The sequence below is a fragment of the Manacus candei genome, unplaced genomic scaffold (assembly GCF_025592945.1).
Source record: "Manacus candei isolate 608988 ecotype Guabito, Panama unplaced genomic scaffold, ASM2559294v1 h1tg000020l, whole genome shotgun sequence".
Taxonomy (NCBI): Eukaryota; Metazoa; Chordata; class Aves; order Passeriformes; family Pipridae; genus Manacus; species Manacus candei.
The window spans coordinates 3,890,932-3,909,060 of NW_026138068.1; the positions used below are offsets into that span (position 1 = coordinate 3,890,932).

At 42.2% G+C, this 18,129-nt stretch overlaps 1 protein-coding gene across 2 annotated transcripts in view; it reads right to left on the bottom strand.

Annotated features, from left to right (window-relative positions):
• The window catches only part of SBNO1 (strawberry notch homolog 1), a 30,421-nt gene extending 12,557 nt beyond the window's left edge, over positions 1-17,864 (bottom strand). The window contains exons 1-13 of one of the 2 annotated variants that reach the window (XM_051785608.1): positions 17,723-17,864; positions 11,358-11,491; positions 10,805-10,909; positions 9,487-9,796; positions 7,341-7,441; positions 6,121-6,217; positions 4,875-5,035; positions 3,768-3,901; positions 3,531-3,621; positions 2,452-2,613; positions 1,798-1,933; positions 1,614-1,719; positions 242-395 (exon numbers count right to left, since the gene is read on the bottom strand). In XM_051785608.1, the coding sequence (XP_051641568.1) occupies positions 242-395; positions 1,614-1,719; positions 1,798-1,933; positions 2,452-2,613; positions 3,531-3,621; positions 3,768-3,901; positions 4,875-5,035; positions 6,121-6,217; positions 7,341-7,441; positions 9,487-9,796; positions 10,805-10,909; positions 11,358-11,489 (1,689 nt within the window). In that variant the 5' untranslated portion in view covers positions 11,490-11,491; positions 17,723-17,864. Of the gene's footprint in view, positions 1-241; positions 396-1,613; positions 1,720-1,797; positions 1,934-2,451; positions 2,614-3,530; positions 3,622-3,767; positions 3,902-4,874; positions 5,036-6,120; positions 6,218-7,340; positions 7,442-9,486; positions 9,797-10,804; positions 10,910-11,357; positions 11,492-16,871; positions 17,262-17,722 lie in introns of those variants that run through there. The other variant, XM_051785609.1, reaches the window with a different exon arrangement.
• Between the last annotated feature and the right edge of the window lie 265 nt (positions 17,865-18,129).

Genomic DNA, 18,129 nt, shown 5'->3' on the forward strand with positions numbered 1-18,129 from the left:
TGCTAGAAGGCAGTGGATTTTGGCAGGTACTGGAAGATACAACCAAAACTGCACCTTTGATGACTCAGAACAAAAATTAACAGCTTTTGCCAAGCCTTAAATGGAGAAATCTTTATATTAAAAGACACAAGGAGATGCCATTCCCATCTCTCAACAGGTTGTTTCAGGAGCATTCAAGTTTCAACCAACTTCAACCTCTCAGAACTCAATACAGAAAGCAAATTTAGAAAGGGGTTCTTACCAGTTTCACAGATTTATTGTACATTTTAACATATTCCTGTGAAAGCAGAACTTCGTCGATTTTGAAAGTTACACCTGAAAAGCTCAACTGCCTTGCTATGTACATTCCTCTCAGCTTCATATCCATAGCAACTATTTCCATGGCACCAACACCTCTAAAATAAGGGAACAAATTAAGTCCATATTAGAATTTTCAAGAGCAAGGATTTGTTAAGAAAACCCAAACCCACAACCTCAAGTGCTCTAGAAGAAAACAGTGAGCTTACAAATGTGAAGGAATATGTTTTTGAAATCATTAGTACTGTTTTGTTAAACACATCCCATCAGGGGGTCTTGACATTTAGCCTTTACATAAGTAAAACTGTATCCCTGCCTTGTGAGAATTAAGTGCATCCCAAGAGGTAAAACTCAGTTATTTTTTTTCCCAAATGACCTAGGAAGCACAAGGAGACAGTACCTTACAAACTGTATGAGGATAATGGAGTTGGTCCAAATGTTAACAGAATCTTGTATTGTAATTTTATAGATTCCACTGAAGATTTAAAATAATTAATACAAACTGTAGTGAGCCATTCGAATTTATGCTGGCATGAGAATTATTTAATTAGTAGGTAACTTCAGTTCTCTTCAGCAGCAACACACCTCTAGCAATACCTTGAGAGCACTGAAGTCACCCTCAAAGCTTTGCTACTCACAGGCTTGGGGCTGTAATTTCATTATTGCTCATTTGATCCATACTCAGTAATGAAGTGAGACTACACCTGCACAGTCTAGAAGAGTCATGCATCATGCAGATGGTAAATAAAATGCATACTAAGCTTTCTGAAGTGTTCAAAATTCTTTAAGTAGACAAAACATATTAAGATGCTTGCCTACCAAGGAATGCAGCAGTGGTTTTTTTCTGACCCCTCACATTTAGTTTTATTGACACATTCTGAAGTATGAAGTACTCTGCCACAGCAGATACAATTTCCCTGAGCTGGGTTCTTATGCCAGTAAGGACAAGAATGAGATTTCCTCCTATTAAATTGCTGAGCTGATGCATAAACAGAGGCCTTCTGCAGTGAGCCATCGACTGCACTGAGCAGACAGCACACACAGGGTGTTTTCATGGGGAGCAGTCTTTTCTTTTCCTAACACCCACATTAAGGTTTTTTTCCCAACAAGCTTCTAAAGCCCTCCAATTTTTCTGTGAGCAAGAGAAACATCCTATTTTTCACCACCTGAGATAAAGTACATTTCTTCCAGAGTTAGAAAGTTCTTGGTGTGACAGAACACGTCTGCAGAGGACTGAGTGAAGACAAGGAACTGCAGAGCACAGTCAGACACAACTACGTGTATTCCTGCTGTAGGTCTTTGAAATGAAATATTACCTTCTTTCAACAGCCTGAATAAAATCACTGAACTCCCTAAAGGGAGTTCCTTCACCCCAAATTCCAAGACGGTTCATATATGCCATGTTTCTTGGCTCAGATGCACCTGAGGAGAAGAACAGAGTCTGAACCAGTGCCAGCAAAGACATACAGAGACACCGAGTGTAAACCCAGCAGCACATACCTGTGGCACTGGCATAAACAACCCTGGCTTTGGGAAGTTTATTTTGAAGCTCCAGTACAGCCAGACCTGTCTTGGTTGGTTTCGATGAACCAACAGGACACAGGTTCTTTGCTTTATGACACTCATCAAATACAATCTGAACTGTAATTAAGGAAAACTTCGTCCCACGTTTTCAGAGTGAGGATCTCAAACAGAAGGCAAGAAAAACTGCTAATTTCAACAGGTAAATTGACTCAAGAAGACACTAGTGTTTTTTCACTAAAAATCTTAGGAAAACATTTAGCTACTGGTTCAGTATTTAAGAACACAATGGCCAACACCTGAGCTCTTGAGAATGCTGTTGATACTCAAATTTTTTTAATAATCGCTGGAGAGAATTTTAGTGTAAAATTAAAATATGATGCTTAAGAATCTTATGTGCTTGTTATAGAAAAAGCAGAAGCTTCCTTCTTGTACCTGAGTTGTGTGGCAACAAGATAATGATAATACTTCTGGCACATAGTTTATAAAACTTCAAGTCTCGTGTCAGAGCATGCACACAACTGATTGCCAACACAAATAAAGAACAACACCTACAAATACATTATTATCTGTAAAGATTTAAGTTTAAATAGAAGTTTGGTTAGAATAAACTGAACTCCAGACAAAGGATACAACACCATCAAAGTCTTCACCACACCAGTGAAGCAGTTGCTTTAATCTGGTTTTGTATTTCCCTCCAGACTGACTTTCTCCAATAAGAGAAGAATAGGTAGCAAAGATGACACCTTTCTTCACACTTCCATTATGTTTGGAAGAGATTTTCCCATACTTGAACTGCAATAAAAAGAAATTACAGAAATTACTCAAAAGAGATCCCTCCTCAGTCCCACCTCCCAGATGATTATGGGATGCTGGTGGTCTCAACCTTAAAGGTGTGAACACGGTGACCCACCCATATCCCACAGCTGGCACATGGTAACGTGGTTAAGGGGTTATACAGGGCCTTATTTAAATACACACTTAAGGAAGACTAGAGCTGAGGTTTCAGAAGCTTAATAGACACATTCTTTGGCTAAAGGCTTTCCTTAATTTAAATACAACTGAGATTTTAGTTCCAATGTATCCCTTTAAAGCCAATACCTCAAGTGTATTTACTGCTGCTACCACAAGTGATGATTTCTAAAGCTTTAGTTTAGAAATTAAGAACTCACAAAGCAAAAATATAACTTAAATCAAACTAAGTTCAGTGAATTCAACCAGCAATCACACTTCACAATTTAAGTGGCTAATCCTGAGCAGAGGCACAGTCTCCAAAAATAACTGCTCACACCACTGCTGCTTTAACAAGTCACTGAGCAAGTCCATTATTCAAGTATTACACACAAAATGTATTACATCTAAAATGTGCACTGAGAGATAGAAAGGAAAAAATCAAATGCTACAAAGCTTTAAAGATTTAAAGAATACTTCAACTTCCTAGAAAATACTCTACTAGCAGTGTCAGTAGCGGCTTGAAGAGTAATTAAAAAAAAGCACATGCTAAGACTTAATCCTACAAGGGGCCTATTTACATGATTAACTTAAAGCTCTGTGTGGTTCTTTGTAAGATTAAGGCCTGTCAAACAAGGCCTAGACAGCACATTTATTGAAATTAGTGCATTCTTGCTCTTAAAACAGTCAACATGCACAACCCGTCACACCAGCGTACCTAAGGCTTTGCCTCAACTGTACATAGTAAAAAGTTTCCACACCTTGTTTAATGAATGAACCAATATGTTTTTTGCTCCAATATCTCTCAAATCTCTTTCAGCATCGTATTTCAGATCGTTTGACACACTAAACCTGAGGACAGAAAACAAGGCAAGTTCTGTAAGTACAGCAGAAGCTCAAAAAGCAGTTGCTACAACTTTTGTCAGAAGACAGATGACCCTGAATTGAAGTCATACAGTCACTGGAGTGTCTGCTCTAACAAATCCTCACACACTTACCAGACTGCTCTTTTTCTGCCTAACAAGTAATTTTCATAGATTATTCCAGCTATGGTCCTTCCTTTTCCTACACCAGCACCATCACCTATCAAGAATCCAGCTCTGTCTCCATTGGGCAGGAATGTTTCATGTTGCTGTAGGAGAAAGAACAAAAAACTTGTACCCATTCTCCAGAACACATCACTGGGGATTGTCAGAAATGAGCAAACATAAGAAACATCCTATTGGAGAAGACCAGTGGTCCAAGCAAACTCCTGGTAGCAGGAAAAGGGGATTTTATTTAAGGAAAGCATATGAGCTTAACTGCTTTATGTGATCCATTCTCCCTTCTTCCCTCAGCACACCTATGACTGTTCTACAGATCTGTGTAATTCTTTCAGTGCCTTTTCCTAACACCCCAATAAGCACTTCCACAGCCTTTCACAGCAGCAAGACCCAGACATCCAGAGCCTGTGGACAGCAGTGTTGTTCTGCCCATTTTAAACCAAATCTCCTTTCACCAAGATCGGTTTTGTTCTTGGGTTTTGTGGGCTATCACTGACTTCCTGGTTATGTAAACCTATATTTCATTCCCATTCCTTTTCTCCTCTGCAGCCCCAGGTGGCCCAGCCACATTAGTCTTTTTTTCAAGAGGCAACTTCCCTCCTGTGACAATTTTAGTTCAATTTCACTGTCTCCCCCTCCAACACACAGAGTGCTGCACACACATCTGCTGTGGGCACACTGAAGTGTAATTCAGCAGCAAAATAACACCCAATCTTGCTCTCCATACCCCTCCCAGTGACGTCAAACAGGGCTCAGTTTCTCAGCCTGCTGCTACTGCAGCCATTAAGTTATTTCAGAGAAATAAAAATGACTAACTTGTTCTTCCTGAGTTTTAAGACAGTTAGAGATCAGCATTATCGAAGTGGTTTAGAAAAAGCTTTCCAAGGTGTATTACCTCCCATTTATCTGAACTGAAGCTCACCTGCCACCTCCTAATGCAACTCAAACCTTTAAGCTCTTATTATTTTATCTCGTAAAACTGACATAGCTATGCTTGTCAGACAGTAGTTTTTCTTCTTAAATTCTCTGTTAGCTTTTAAGCTGCACTGATATCTGGCATACCTGGGCTGCATAAGTGATTGCTTCAAGTTGCAAAGCTGACAACCAGCCACTATCAATTGTTTCTTCTGATATTGATGTCTGGTACCACACATCAGGAGGAGTCACACTGGATAATGAGCTGGTTTCCACTACTGGGTCAGGATGACGTAGCCCAATTTTTACTGGGTGAAAAGGAAGGGAGAAGATGAAAACATGATCCAGAGCTCTGGTGCTGCAGCACAAGTTATTATATTTACCAAAACAAATTACAACTGTGATTGCAAAGTCCAAAGTCAGCAATGTTTCATTGCAACAGTCTGTCAAGTGTTAAACCAAGGAACACATTAATCTGAATTTTTAACTGCAATCATACTTTCTCTTCTCACCACCTTCCCCCAATTTTTATGAAATTAGATAAAAGTCACTTAATAGAAAATTAAATTATTTGAGGACTTGACATGTTTGAGAAAAACCAGTCTGGACCTTGTCTTCCCAAAAGGCCAGAGGCAGCCTCAGGATGCTAGAATCACAAAAGCAACATTCTTCTCTCTATTTATATAGTGCTGTTTTTAAGCAGAATGAGAGGAGAAAAGATTTAGAACAGACATGGTTTAATTGCTGACAGATCTCATCAGTGACAATAAAAATTAACTGTTTAGCTACAAACTCCATGTAAAATTTGTTGCCTTGCTTATACAGCAGGTCAACAATGTACTTAGGAAACAAGATAACAGCTTTCTGTCAATGGGTACAATAAAGAGAAAGGAGAAAAAACAGAAGATGGCAATTAACAGCAGTAAAAGATTCACTTAAAAGAAAACCAACCAAGAACCAGTTCTAAGTAGTCAGCCAGGAACAATGCAGGAAGAATGTGCTCAGGGTGATTTCACACCAAAAGACTCAAAGTAGATTTTTAAGTGTAGCAGTGAGCACTTAATCCCTTCACAAAATTTCCTCTGCTGAGGCACAAGGCATCTTAACATAGGTAAAAAAAAAATGCCTATCTTGGTTCATCAGTCATATCTGTGAAACAAGTACTGCTCAAAGATACACTAAAGAATTCCCCTTCTATTAAAAAAATCCACATATCTTCCAAAACTAAGCACTGTAGAAGACAAAAAATTTCCTAGGAAAACCTACAACATATTTAGGTTCTTTTAACTTGACTCAGACAGTAACTTCTCTGTTTTCTGCTGTTAGTAATCACAAAACAAATTAGCTCTGAAAGCATTTCAGCCTTTTGATGTAACTAAACAGCAGGTCGTACATTTTATTGGCATATACTCAGCATAAGTCTCTGCATGGCCCATTTCTTCCTCATCTTCTTCCTCAGGTTCCTCCTCCTCTTTTACTGCTGGCACTTTCTGCAAGAGAGAAATACTCCTGTTAGTCAAACAGCACATTGTCAATATTCCATGTCCCGAAAACGAACAAGAGAAAGGAAAAGAGGACAAACTTGGACTTGAGTGTTTTAACACATGGGCTGGCTGAGCTAGGGAATAGCTGGGAAAACTACAGGCAGGAATGCAGATTCCTCACACTCTGAACAAACCTTCAGAGACACAAAGTCAGGGAACTTCCTCTCCTTTGCAAAGAGATCAAGTACCCCAAACTTGCATAAGCAGAATTAAAAAGGAACTCTTCTTACAGCATATTAAAACTGGACTATGACTTAAAGAAAACTGTCCTGAAAACACAACAGCCCTAATTTCCACGTACTCCCTTGAAGTCACGAGCAGTTTCACACTCATGATGTAATTTTACAACTTTGGGGAATAGTTACAATAGTCACAGCTCTACCCAGTACTCTCTGAAGCCTGACAGTTACCCATTTTTTACTGTGGCCTTGATCAATGGAAGTATTTGAATATTTGTAAAGTACTTGCTAGATGACAAATCAAACATCTTCCACAATTACTAATGTTTAATACAAAAGTGATCTCAAAAGGCTTCTATATGCCAGTGACTGAGGAGCACAGTTCTTCCCAAATTCAGTCTGAGTCCAGCTATCAGTGAAGATGCCAAAACTCAATTACAGCATCAGAATGTAATTTTATTACATTTAGAAAATTGAAAGATACTCAATTTACATCTTCAATCCAACGGCCCAGAAGGACAGCCATGCCAGAGGAACTCCTCTGGCTTTCCTCATTGGAAAACAGTTATTTCAAAAGAAAAAGCCTTACCCCAGAGCAAGGGATGTGCTTATCACCTTTAATCAGCACACCCTTCTTCACACATACAATGAGGTTCTGTTAAGAACAGTAATTTCTTGAAATTGTCATTTACTCAGTAGTCTCTGCTCCACACAGCTGTTAGTTTTAGTCATCTAACCAAGTTTTTAGTGGAGAAACTGAGCTTTTGGACAAAACAGCTGCACTTGACAATTCCACCACACACAAGGCATGGATGAGTAACCCCTGAAACTGGCCCCAGGTGTTTGTGGCCAGTAACACACTCATTTGGCAAATTATCTGCACCACTTACCACGGTAGGTGAGAAACTTCTCATTTTAATGTCATTTATCCATATTCTTGCTACCTCTTTTGTGGAAGCCTCCTTCTTCACTGCACCATTGCTTAGGTCAGCTACAAAAGGAAAGCTGGGGTTTACAGGAATTCCCTCCAAACAGCAACTCAAATTAACATTTAGAAGTTTAAAATATCAAGTAGCACACCAATGCTTCAACACAATCAATGCTTCTGAGCAAAGTAACAAGTCCAAGGAGTTGAATTCTGTTACTCTTTTGACTGAAGGGCCTCCCCATGCAATGCCACTGTGTCTCACAGTTGTGTATGTTTCAATATTTAATAAAAATTATCTTTCACTTTCACCAAATCTATACACAGGATTTACAGCTACTCCACCTTGTGAGCCTTCGAAGTTTAACAACAAACCAAAAAACTCAGAGTTTCAACAGAAATGAACTTACCTGGTCTGGTGGCATTTACCACCTTAGAAGAAACTACAATTAGTTCTGTAAAACAAAAAGTCAACACTTTGGACTCAATTGTTTAAAGTTTATAACAGGATCCTTTAAGAAGACCATTTATTAACTTTCCTGTCCTCAGTCACGTTTGGAAGCAACTGGCAATGGGGCTCAGTACAGAACAAAAGTGATTTACACAAGGATATATGTAAAACATTGAAACCTGCTGTCAAGCTTCCATTGTGTAATAAATTTAGCATAGTTGCCCCAAAAAAACCAATTAAGGCACTTGCACAAATAAAAATTTTCCTCAAAGACATTGCATAATTCAACTTTTTAATATTTTCCAATCTAGAACTCCTGCTGCCTGAATTATACAAAAAGACCATGTTTCCTTTCAAGAGCTTCTCTGCCTTTCAATTTGCCACAAGTATTGTCAACTTTTTTTTATAAACATGAAAAAAAGAAACATAAGAACACAAATAAGATTAGAAATGCAGTTCTGGAAGTTGCATGTCTCCTTTTTACTTCCTACAGATTCAATATTTTCTACAGCTGTGCCACTATAACAATTTGTGGATTGATGTCACCTCTTCTGTGCTTCTGTGAGTTTTCACTTTGCACCAAGGGGATAAGTCAGTCCTGTAAAACCTTCTCTCCTCTTCCTCACTCCTTTACCCCCACCCCAACTTCATTTAGGGGCTGAACTTTAAGTTTTGTCAACCACTCCCTAACAGAAGGCAATGAAATGAGGAGGCACATTCTGCTTTTTGTTTCAGTCCTCCCAAGCAGCTCATTCACTGCACTCTCGATCTGCAGACGGAAAATAGGTTATGCCAACCACACCTATAAAATCAGCAAAGCTCATTTCAGACACAATGAAAATAAAGAAACACAGAAAAAGCCTGTGTACCTTACAGAAAAACAACAGCAATAAAGATATTTTCTAAGTAGTCTGACCTTAACCTCATGCTGAAATCAGAGGAACAGGAAAGAATTAAATCAGAATTTCACACACATGCAGCTTTTCCCTTATATTAAGTTGAGCACGTTAGAAATAACATAGAAGGAAGTATTTCGAAAGGAATCATAAAACAAAGATTGGGAGTGTGGTAACAAAATAGTTTTGGCATTTAAGTTAACACAACATTTCAGAGATGACATGAAAATGAACAGCAAGTTTTTAGGATTTAAATTTTTTTTAAACAATAGATCTGATACCTCTAATGAAACAGAGGGACAGATTTTTCTTTTGCAGGAGATACTTTACAGGAACACCTTACCCCAGGAGCACCATTTGTAGTATGTGCTGCAAATCTAGTTTGGAAGATGCCAAACAAGGCACTAGTTTGTTACAGTTGCACAGCAAGTACACAGTACAACAGGAACTGATGCAGACTCCAATAAGACAGTTAATTGATTTCTGTAATGCTCATAGATTAATTTTACTAATTTTCCAGCTGCAATCAAAAATGTCATTTTCCTCATTCCATGAAGTAAATCAAAAGCTTAATTTTTTAAGAAGCCTGTTATTTTATACTACTGAATTGAACACTATTAAAGTTAGAATGAATTTTATAATTTTTCTCAATCACTTCATTTTACCATGGTATTGTACTAATCAGTGAAAACCCAAGATGTGCAAAGATCATTATTTTACTATTTAAAATACTGTAATGGTGAAAAAAAAAGAAGAAAACTCACTTGCTGCTGTTGCTACTGGTTGGGCAATATTAGGAGGTGGCTTCAGTTTCATGAGTTCATTAAGACTATTATTCTTGAGCAGATCTTTCAGCTGAATCTGGTCCTTGGAAGGTGCAGTGGTCAAGGCATTTCTTACTGCTGGTGCTGCCACCGAGGGCCGGGTGGTTGTGCTGGTCTGGATGATCTTTGCTACAGTGATGGTCTGTCTGGTGGTGGTGACAGGCGTCGTTTTTGTCATCACAATTGTAGTCCCCAGGGTTGGAAGCTGATTTATTTGATTCAGCACAAAGGTTGTGGTGGATGGTGGTTGCTGGCAACAGAGAACCAGGGAGATTTTCAGAAAACAATAAAAAAACCCAAGCAGACTTTATTAGCCTTTCATCAGCAGGAGATACCAGGTTTTAGAAGACACTTGTAATAAGAAATGACTTCAAATAACATGTTGAAGATGCCAGAGTAATTATCTTGTGCTGCAAGAAGTGTCTTTCAATATATTGCTGCACATATTTAGGAAAGTTATTTTTAAATGTTATTTTAAGGTAAGGAAAATAAAAAAAAAAACAGGATGAAGGATTCATCATCCAGGTACAAGACATGACTACTATAGGTACAGGAATCCTGAGCTAAAGAGAATTCCCAATACATAAACTGCAGACACCAAGGTCAGTGAAGGAGAGGGAGGAGGTGCTGGAGCAGGGATTCCCCTGGAGCCCACGGTGAGGCAGGATGTCTGCCTGCAGCCCACGGAGGTGACAGTGGAGCAGAGATCCACCTGCAGCCCAGGGCAGGTGGATGTGCCCAAAGGACACTGTGACCCCATGGAGAGGAGTCCATGCCAGAACAGGCTTTCTGGCAGCACCTGTGGCCATACAGGAGACACAGCTGGAGCAGCTCATCAAGAACTGCAGCCCATGGGAAGGACCCACATTTGGAAAGTTTGTGAAGGAGCTGCAGAAGCAGAGGAGAAGCGCGAGGAACGAGGAGCAGCAAAGACAACATATGATGATGTCAGGATTGAAGTTGAGCCCAGGACAAAGGGAGGAGTGGAGGGAAGGTATTTTTAGATTTGTTCTTATTTCTCATTATCCTACTCCATTGTTAGCTGGCAATAAATTCATTTCCCCAAGCTGAGGCTGGTCTGCCCAAGACAAATTGCTGATCTCCCTGTGCCTATCTCAGCCCAGGAGCCCTTCACCTCGTTTTCAGCCTTTGTCCAGCTGAGGAGGGGGTGTGATAAAGGAGCTCAGTGGGCACCTGATGTCCAGCCCAGGTGAACCCACCACACCACACACAGAGATCCTGGAGCACCAGTTCTTACCCGAACATTTAATAAGGCTGGAGTAGAAACAGTCTCTGGTTCTTGTTTCACAGCAGATGCAGCCTCAGCCTCCAGGCCCAGTTCTAATGCACTAAGAGGTACTGACTGCAGAAACAAAGCATCAGGAAACAAGTTAGCAGGAATAAAACCTCAAGGCTTCTGTTCCCAGGCTGAAACTGTTACAGTCTGGCAGATTGAAGGCTATCTCGGAGCTTAAACCCGGTATTGTGTTACAGTTTTTGTGCATTTTATAGTAGAGAGGCCAGACTCCAGTGACAGAAAAGTTCTCACACATGACAGCATCCTCCACCTCATGTCCACAAATTAAGCTCATTTATGTTTGTGCTGACCTAAAGTGTTTCAGATTGCTTTTTTGTATAAAGGTTTAAAATTAATAGCAAGTCATTTTCCCAACTCAGTACTATGAAACAAGAAGTCTATGAAAACTCCACATTCTTCAAGCATTCACTGTGAACACCACCCTCCCCACCCCTCCCAACACACCAAGCCCAAGCTCTCATGTCCTCTAGCAAACCCCTGTTCTTGTTTTAACCTGCTGAACAGCTGGAGTTGGTGCTGGATTTGCAAGAACCACGTCCGGAGAGTCAATATCAAAGAGATCATTTGGACTGATTCCACTCTCACTCAAAGCAGCAAGCAACAGATCTTGTCCTGGCTCCACCATCTCTGAAAAGAAAAAAGAAACAGAACTGTAAATACAAGTTACATTTAATTTTGATCTATTTTTTCGCATGCACAGCACTCCCTTTCCCGGATTTAGGTGCAGCCTCTTGTACACAGAGTTTCACTTTCTAGATTTGCTGGTTCTTCTGTTTGTAGGTTTTTCCTCTGTTTTGTTTTTAAAAATATTTTTAATATACCCACCACATTTACAAGCAGGAAGAATTAAACAGTTTACTACAATGTTATCATGGCCATAAACTTAAAAAACCACCTTTTCTAGTCTTTGTTGCACTTCATTTTCAAGCATCACAAGACACACCAAAAGCAGAAATGGTGAGACTGTGTTATGCTAATGAACTGTCTTTGTCAGTGAAGCAACGGCAGGAGGGAAGCACAATTAAAACTCATTTACTTTATCTTGTAACAAGTTAGTGATAAAGAGCTTAAGGAAAGCTTTTATTTCTTGCTTGCTGCTACATTAGGTTACATTCATTCACTGGAGAAATTTTGTTTGGCGTGGTGGAAAGAGCAAACGTGCCACTATTATAGTGTGTAACTATATATTAAATAGGACACCACCAGCAGGTCACAGGCTCCTTTATGTGGAGGACAAGCAAAATTAATTTCAAAAAGCTATTCTAGACAATGTAAAAACTTATTAAAAAGCCAAATAGTCCATGTTTAAAGATGAAGAAGGAAGATAACGTGCTTCACTTGCTTAAGAAAGAAACCCTGCCCGAGTATTAAGACAAAAATTAAATGATTCCACAGAACTTGAGCTGCTGCCTTTACAGGTTAAGATACAGCTCAAGTAGGTCTTCACTTCACTCACTCTCCACACCCCCTTTACACCCACTGGTAACAAACAACAAAACGCCAAACCCCACCGAAGCCAAACACCTACTCTAGAGCAGGTAAGAAGACAAGAATATTTGTTGGCATTTTAGATATTCCTTCCCAAGCCTCCCAAACAGCATTCCCTTGCTTCTCCTTTGTACAGGCACAGCTCAGCACATCCAGCTGGCTGGTCACACATACTCCTCAGCACGTTTGGCAGAACAGGTAATTCTTGTAATAAGTTAAGCCTGGGGCACTTAATTCTTATTCTTCATAGTTTTAGTCTGTCCAATGGCAGGGAGAAACCTTCCTTCAGTGGATTCACACCAAGATGATGGCACCACAAGTGAAGCAGTGGATCTGAGGTACTGGGACAAGGGGAAGATACACTTTTAAGCAAACATTTAAAGACACCCAAAAGAGTATCTAAGTAAGGAACACTTGGCAGGATTGCTACTGACCACACACAACCCCATCAAACACCACTTGCTTGTCAGAACCAGACTCTGTTTTTAAAGGCATTTCAGGTGATCAGATAAATTGGCAGAATAGCCTGGTTTGTAGTTACCAGGTACAGAAGACATTAAGAAACATTAAGACACCCAGCAGATTTAATGAACCCACCAGCCTGTCTCCTGGAAGCCTGAACTGGTCAAGAAAAATGATTAAGAACTGACATTCAGCTTCACCTTTCAGAAGGATTGAGGTTCCCATCTCAAAAAGGGGGATTATATATATTAATGGGGTAAGATAAAGCCTTCATTTTCATCAGGCTAAAATCCTACCAGTGACCATCCCATCTAAGTTTAGACACTTACAGCATTGTTTACTAACTAAAAACAGGTGAGGGGAGAAAGGCTCAAGTGTGCAAAGGAAGTCTTTGCTTATCAGTAATTTTGGTGTTCAGAACTCAGGGCAGCCAGTGAAGGTGAATTTCTCCACAGAAGGGGAATTCACACAAGTCACCCCATCAAACAGAAGCTCCAAAACACTCTACAATCATAACTTTACAGTATCCATTAGGAAGAGGCATGAACACCCTTCCACAAAGTGCTCAAAGGATGAATAAACTAAAATCTTTCAGTGTCCAAGAGAAGAAAATGTCACTTGTGTCATTCTTGGGTCTGGATGGAGTTTTGATCTCCAAAGACAGACGACTAAAACTTGGTTGAGAGATAAGTGGCTGCACTGAATAGAGGCACAGAAAGTCTGAAGCCTGGGGTTGTTTACTTCAAGAGAACTAGGAGAAAAAGAATTACTCCAGATGATTTCTAGTCTACTCTCACAATGTACAAAGGAAAGGCCTTTCTATGAAGTTGAGACTCAAAACAAAACCAAGGCTAGAAAAAAAGCCTCACACCAACACCACACAAACACATCTTCCCCAGCCATCCTAAAATGGTGTCACCACCCATCAAGTCTCTTTTAAGTCAAGTTTAACATACCCATGATGACACTGAGCTCGACATTTTTAACCTTTAAAACCATGATGGCTCAGATATCTTAAGACAGTTTCACAGAGTTCAGAAGTAATGCTTTAATTCCTTATTTCTAAGTTTTCACTAGATGACTGGTGAGGGGAACCAGCAAAGCAATTTCTACAATTCCAGGGTATCTCCAGAGGCATCCCTTGTCACTGAGAAATCCCCCAGCTGCATCTCTCTCATGATAACCCCAATTTTAAGTCTTAAAAATTTGTGGTTGCTCACAATCCAGCAAAAAGTTCAGTAAAACAACTGCAATTGTTTGTCTGTCAGTTTGGACAATGAAAGTTTGACTAGTTTCAGTTATTTTGTTTCTGTACACTAGGAACAAAGCTGCATTGTTTGGAACAAAAGGAATTCTGAACTTCCAGAATTTTTACATTAAAAGTCACTGAATACTTAGCACCAATTTTAGGCTTTGTGTAACTTCCAAGCCCCACTGCTGCCCACCCTCCCTGTTTTAATTTAGCAAGGAAATTAGATGAGGAGAAAAATACAGGAGAAGCTGCATTGTGGTAGCTGAGTTTATTTTCTGTAACACATGCTGGTTAAGCCTAAAACATTATCAGGCTGAAACAGCTCCATAATCTTGCAAGGTAGGAGGCTCCTCAGTTAAGTGAAAAGTGACTTTATCAAGCTCTGCAGTTCAGCCTTGGCAATACTATATAAGGACCTGTTTGCCACATCTTCAAAATCTCCAAAAGAAAATACTTATTAAAAAGTTGTGAATATTACAAGCTGTTCCCTCAGCATTTCATCACTCCAAGAACTGTTTTGAGTGTGCAGAATCTTGCAGATAAGATTGTCTATGTTTAGTGAGGTTGTTCAATGTCACTGAGCAAAAATCAACCTATGAAATAAAACTAAAAAAACGTATTTATAAAATGTCAACAGCAGTAGTTTCTCAATTATTTTCCTTGTATTAAGAAAAAATGTAAACTGCTGCCATTTCAAGAAGTGCTACCAAAACACATCAAGCATTTCTATAAGGTTCTCTTCTGCTGAAGAATACAGCCCAAAACTTTGATAAAAAGACAGTTTTGCTACCACTGTTTGGTATTATGTAAATAATTTCTGATTTAAAGACACAAAACCAGAATGCCATGTTTAATACTATGTCATGTATCCATGCCAACCTGGCTCTCTCCTTCCTTCCATTTTAGCTTTGGTACAAAAAGCAAAACAAAAAAGAAGAAAAAAAGATTTTAAAACACATGTCGAGCAACCTGCTCTGTTTGCCCTGAGAAAGATAATGGTTGAATCCCAAACAATGAAGTGGCTTTTGATTTTCAGGTCTGTGAGTTACACACCGTAACACCGTATGCCTGAAGTGCTTATTTAAAAACCATAATCAATTATAGAATCACAGGTTAGTCCAAATCAAACATCACAATCAACCAGGCACAGCTATTCCCAAACCCTCTGGACACCTGGGCTCTGTCCTGAATCCAACTGCAAACTTGGGTGTTAGTGCTTGGCCTGGGACACCAATGGAGTTGGCAACTCCTGTTCTCATTTTATTGGAAGGGTTTATCCCACTGGCTTTTGGAGGAATACATGTCACCTGGAAGCCATTTAAAAAAGCACACAAATACTGCAGTTGTAGAGACAAGACAGACACACCCCCCAAATTCCCTGCTAGTCTAAACTGTGAGTTATTAATGATCTGAAAGTTTCACATCTTTCTTTGCAGCCTCTCCCAACAGAGGTTTAAGGGCTGTTAACCCCCACCCCACACAACAGGATTCTCTGGATATCCACGTGGGTTCTGCTCACCTCCCAGCTTTTGGCTCAGAAGGCAACCTGGGCAACAACAAAAGAAAAAACCCAACCAGCCCAACCCCTCCTGGCCCTTTCCAAGTCCCCATCCAATCAAAGAGTAAAACCCTAATTACTGAACTCGCTCATCCTTCCCTGCCTTAACCCCAAGACCAGTAGTTAACGTTTCATTTACATGTGCAAGGTTGTTTTCACAAAAATCAGAAGTTAATCCAATCCTGGAAAAAATCCTACCCATCTTTCCAATTTTGGTTACCTCTCTAAAGTCAAAGCTTGCAAGGACACAAGGGATAGTTCAGGGTGCTGTGGGATTACACTCTGCCTCAAAGCTCTTTAATGACTTCTGCAAAATTTACAGCAGTCAGGATACACTGTCTGAAAATGTGGAATTCAGAAGTTCTTCAAATATTAAGAGACTTTACAATGCAATGATTTGGCATGAAATCAGCTTTTGGACTAAATGGCTGGAGGTGATAATTTAACCAGTAGCAAAAGTTTTAAGAAGTGAAAAGTCAAGGAGATAAGAGCAGCATGAGAGCACTACAACCCCTCCTTAGTTCTGGCCTGGGAGCCAGTTCCAGGTGCACCTCAGAGCACCAAAAATGCACTCCCTATATCCCTGACCTGCTCCAATGGCTTTTAGAGCAGCTCTCAGCCAGTTCTGAAAGCAAAGAAATTGTCTGGACAACCAGACAAACTGCCCACATTTTATGTCTAAAGACTAAAATTGCATACAAATAGAACATCTCATGGCTGTAAGGCAGATACAGAAAACCAATCCAAATGTCATGTTGTTACACAATTTCTGCCATAATAAATTCTTTGCTTTACATCATCAACTACAGTTCTTCAATTTTCAGGGAGTGCAGCTTGCAAAACACTCAGGTATTGAAATAATTTTAATCCAGACACAGTGCTGGTAGTCTAAAGCCAAACAGGTTATCACTGAGTTAATTCTTAACTTTAGATCGTGTCATTTGGTTACACCAATAATTTTATTTACTTGCTTTGGAGTTATCTAATAGATCAATTCAGAGGTATTTTTAAGCATTTAAAAAATTGACCTCATCTGTAAGAGATACCAAACATGTAAAACCAACCTATGAGTACCTGGAAGGAAGTACAATTTACACTCTCAAACTCAGTGTGGAACTTGGTCAGCTAAAAATAATAAAGAAACAACCTAAAAAAAATAGAAGAAAAAACCCCGCAAGGAAGAAAAACCCACAAGGCCTCTTCCCCTTCAGACTATAGGGGCATTTCTACGTTAAATAATTACTCACCCTAGCAACCTGTGTTTGAGTCCCTGGACTTTGAGGCCGTGTCTGTCGCTGCGGTTCAGCTCCCCTAAGGCTGCGGGGCCCCGGGAGGGCTCTGCCGGGCGGGGAAGCCCCAGGGGAGGCGGCGGGAGGGCCGGAGGGTCGGCGGCTGTAGCCCTGCCACCTTCCCACCAACACGTGTTCGCGACATAAACTTCCGGGTTGGGGCCAGAATCGGCTGCGTAATCGTGTCCCAGGCGCGACTTTTTTGTTTCCAGACCTTCACCTCTTTGAACGTCCCTCCAGCAAAGCCGCGATCGCGGGGGAGGGCGGGAGGGCTCCGTCGCACGGCGGCTCTCGGAGCCGCTCCGGCTCCATAAATCAAACCCCCCCATCCCCCCGTTGCCAGCCCCGACAATCACTGGCCGCGCAAGAAGCGCACAAAGGCGCGGGCCGGGCGGGGGGCTCTGCGGGGCGGGGGGGCGGCCAAACCCCCCCGCCGCCTCCGCCCCTGCCACAGAACAGGCTCCGCGGGACCCCGGGGGGCTCCGCCGCCCACCCCCGCACGGCCCCGGGCGCGAAGTTCGCGGGACTCCCGGGGCTCGGCCGGGGCGGCGGCGGCGTCTCCCCCGCCCTGGGGCCGCCCCCGGCCCGCCGGGACCCCCGCGGGGGCGGCGACGCGGCCTCCCCGGGGCTGAGGCGCCGAGCGAGACGCGGGGCCGCTCCCGACGCGGCGCGTCCCCCCCCACCCCGGACACCCCCGCGGGCCGCGCTGAGGGGCTGAGGGGAGGGAACCCCGCGGGGCAGCCGCAGGGCGCGGCCGGAGGCAACCAAGCGGGCGCGGCACCAGGCGCGCAGGGCGACGCGGGACTCACTCTCTGTGGCACTCGGTCCTCCCGTGGGCTCCTGGAAGTGTCCGCCGCCGGCCCCGCCGCCCGCCGCTTTCTAACTCACGGCCGCCATCTTTGCCCTCCCTCCCCTCACAGGGAGGGGGGGGGGGCCGTGGCCGCCCGCACCACGTGACCCGCGCCGCACCTCCCCCCCCACGCGCGCTCCCCCCTTCCACGTGACCCCGCGAGCCACCGCCCCGCCGCTGGCGCGCGCTCGGCGCCGCCACGTGACCCTCCCCGCCTCCCCCCCCGCGCGGCCTCCCCGGTCACGTGGCCGCCGCCGCCGTCTCGCGCCCGCCCCCCCCTCCTTCACCCCCCGCCTCCCACCGCCGGGCCCCGCCGCGCGCTGGCCGCTCTCCCCCGCCACCGGACATGCCGCGACACGGGGGTTC